We start from the raw sequence: 1,626 nt of genomic DNA, 5'->3' as shown, positions 1-1,626 counted from the left end.
CTCAAAGGTTATTATTATTGCACGATTTTTATCAACTAATTAACGAACTGATTTTTGAATGAATGGCAGTAACTTAGGTATTTACATACATCTCTCGTGATACATCTATATGAGAAATTAGGATTGTTCATTCACGTTGGAAAAATAGATAACCTCGGGGCCACACTAATTTTTGTCGTAGATCTACTGTTAAAAAATACAGTTATTCGCACGCTTCGAAAATCACTGTGAATCCACGGTAATTTTTTTTCCGCGGATTCGCGGTAAATACACCGTGGATCGACGGTAATTTTTTACCGTAGATCCACGGTATTTTTTACCGTAGATCCACGACAATTTTTACCGTGGATCCACGGTAATTTACCGTAGATCCACGGTAATTTTACCGTAGATACACGGTAATTTTACCGTAGATACACGGTAATTTTACCGTAGATCCAATTTTTACCGTGGATCCACGGTAATTTTACCGTAGATCCACGGCAATTTTACCGTAGATCCACGGTAATTTTACCGTAGATCCACGGTAATTTTTACCGTGGATCTACGGTAAAATTTACCGTGGCGCGTGTGTGTAGACACTGCCAAAACTTTAATTAAACAAAAATGAATGCACATATATGTACATATCTCCTATTAGAGGACAATGCAGAGAGTGATCTGCCAATCATAGCTGAGCTTGAACGTCAACAATATAAATGTGATATACCCGTCTTGGATTGTCCCTCAGTTGAGAACTTTCGCAAAATATGTTTCAGTTCCGAGCAACCAGCGCTGCTGCTCAACACAATTGCACATTGGCCTGCTATGCATAAATGGCGGGATCTTAACTATCTACATAAACTAGCCGGTAATCGAACAGTGCCAATTGAAATCGGTGCCAACTACACGACAGATGAATGGTCACAGCAGCTAGTCAAAATACGCGATTTCCTGCGCAGACAATTTGTGCAAGACAACACACAAATCGAATATTTGGCACAACATGAACTGTTCGATCAAATACCGGCACTTAGAACAGACATACGCATACCCGACTACTGTATTTTGCACTCCATCGATAATAGCTCCGATCCTGAAAAGGTTTCAATTAAAGCTTGGTTGGGACCTAAAAATACCATATCACCACTGCATTATGATCCCGAACACAACTTGCTCTGTCAAGTGTTTGGCCGAAAGCAGGTCATATTAGCAGCACCGACTGATACTGCAAAGTTGTATCCTCATGATTCCGAAATGCTTTGTAATACCTCACAATTGGATGCAACTCGGTTGGACTTAGAGCGATTTCCGTTAGCAGCAGAGGTTGCTTTTTATAATGTAACTTTACAGGCAGGCGATTGCCTTTACATACCACCAAAGTGGTGGCATTATGTACGTGCCGAGAGTGAAAGTTTCTCTGTAAGCTTTTGGTGGTCATAATTTTGTATAAATATGTTAAATTGGAATGTGATTAAACAACAAATGCTGAATAAGTTCAATATTTTGAATATCAATGTTGAGAAGTCATATAATGACTTTGTCTGTGCAATGATAACGGTATATGATCGTTATCACATAACCTAGTGCGCTTAAAATATTTTAATTGTGACTCGGCGCATTGGTAGCCCTTGGACAGCGCAAATA

The 1,626-nt window shown here is 39.4% G+C and overlaps 2 protein-coding genes across 2 annotated transcripts in view; both read left to right on the top strand.

Annotated features, from left to right (window-relative positions):
- The window catches only part of LOC118746679 (bifunctional peptidase and arginyl-hydroxylase JMJD5-like), a gene marked incomplete at its 5' end in the record, with an annotated part of 146,810 nt that overhangs the window by 126,279 nt on the left and 18,905 nt on the right, over positions 1-1,626 (top strand).
- Positions 607-1,620, top strand: LOC118747181 (bifunctional peptidase and arginyl-hydroxylase JMJD5-like). Its single transcript, XM_036481171.1, has one exon. It carries the CDS (start codon positions 607-609, stop codon positions 1,420-1,422), a length of 816 nt encoding a protein of 271 aa, XP_036337064.1. The 3' UTR covers positions 1,423-1,620.

This window comes from Rhagoletis pomonella, unplaced genomic scaffold (genome assembly GCF_013731165.1).
Source record: "Rhagoletis pomonella isolate Grant_MI unplaced genomic scaffold, Rhpom_1.0 Rhpom_scaffold_00011, whole genome shotgun sequence".
Classification (NCBI taxonomy): domain Eukaryota; kingdom Metazoa; phylum Arthropoda; class Insecta; order Diptera; family Tephritidae; genus Rhagoletis; species Rhagoletis pomonella.
The sequence above is the reverse complement of the archived record's forward strand: the minus strand, read 5'-3'. Positions and strand labels throughout refer to the sequence as shown.

Excerpts from the sequence above, each read along its gene's own strand:
- LOC118747181 (XM_036481171.1), top strand. The coding sequence starts at position 607 with ATGAATGCACATATATGTACATATCTCCTATTAGAGGACAATGCAGAG.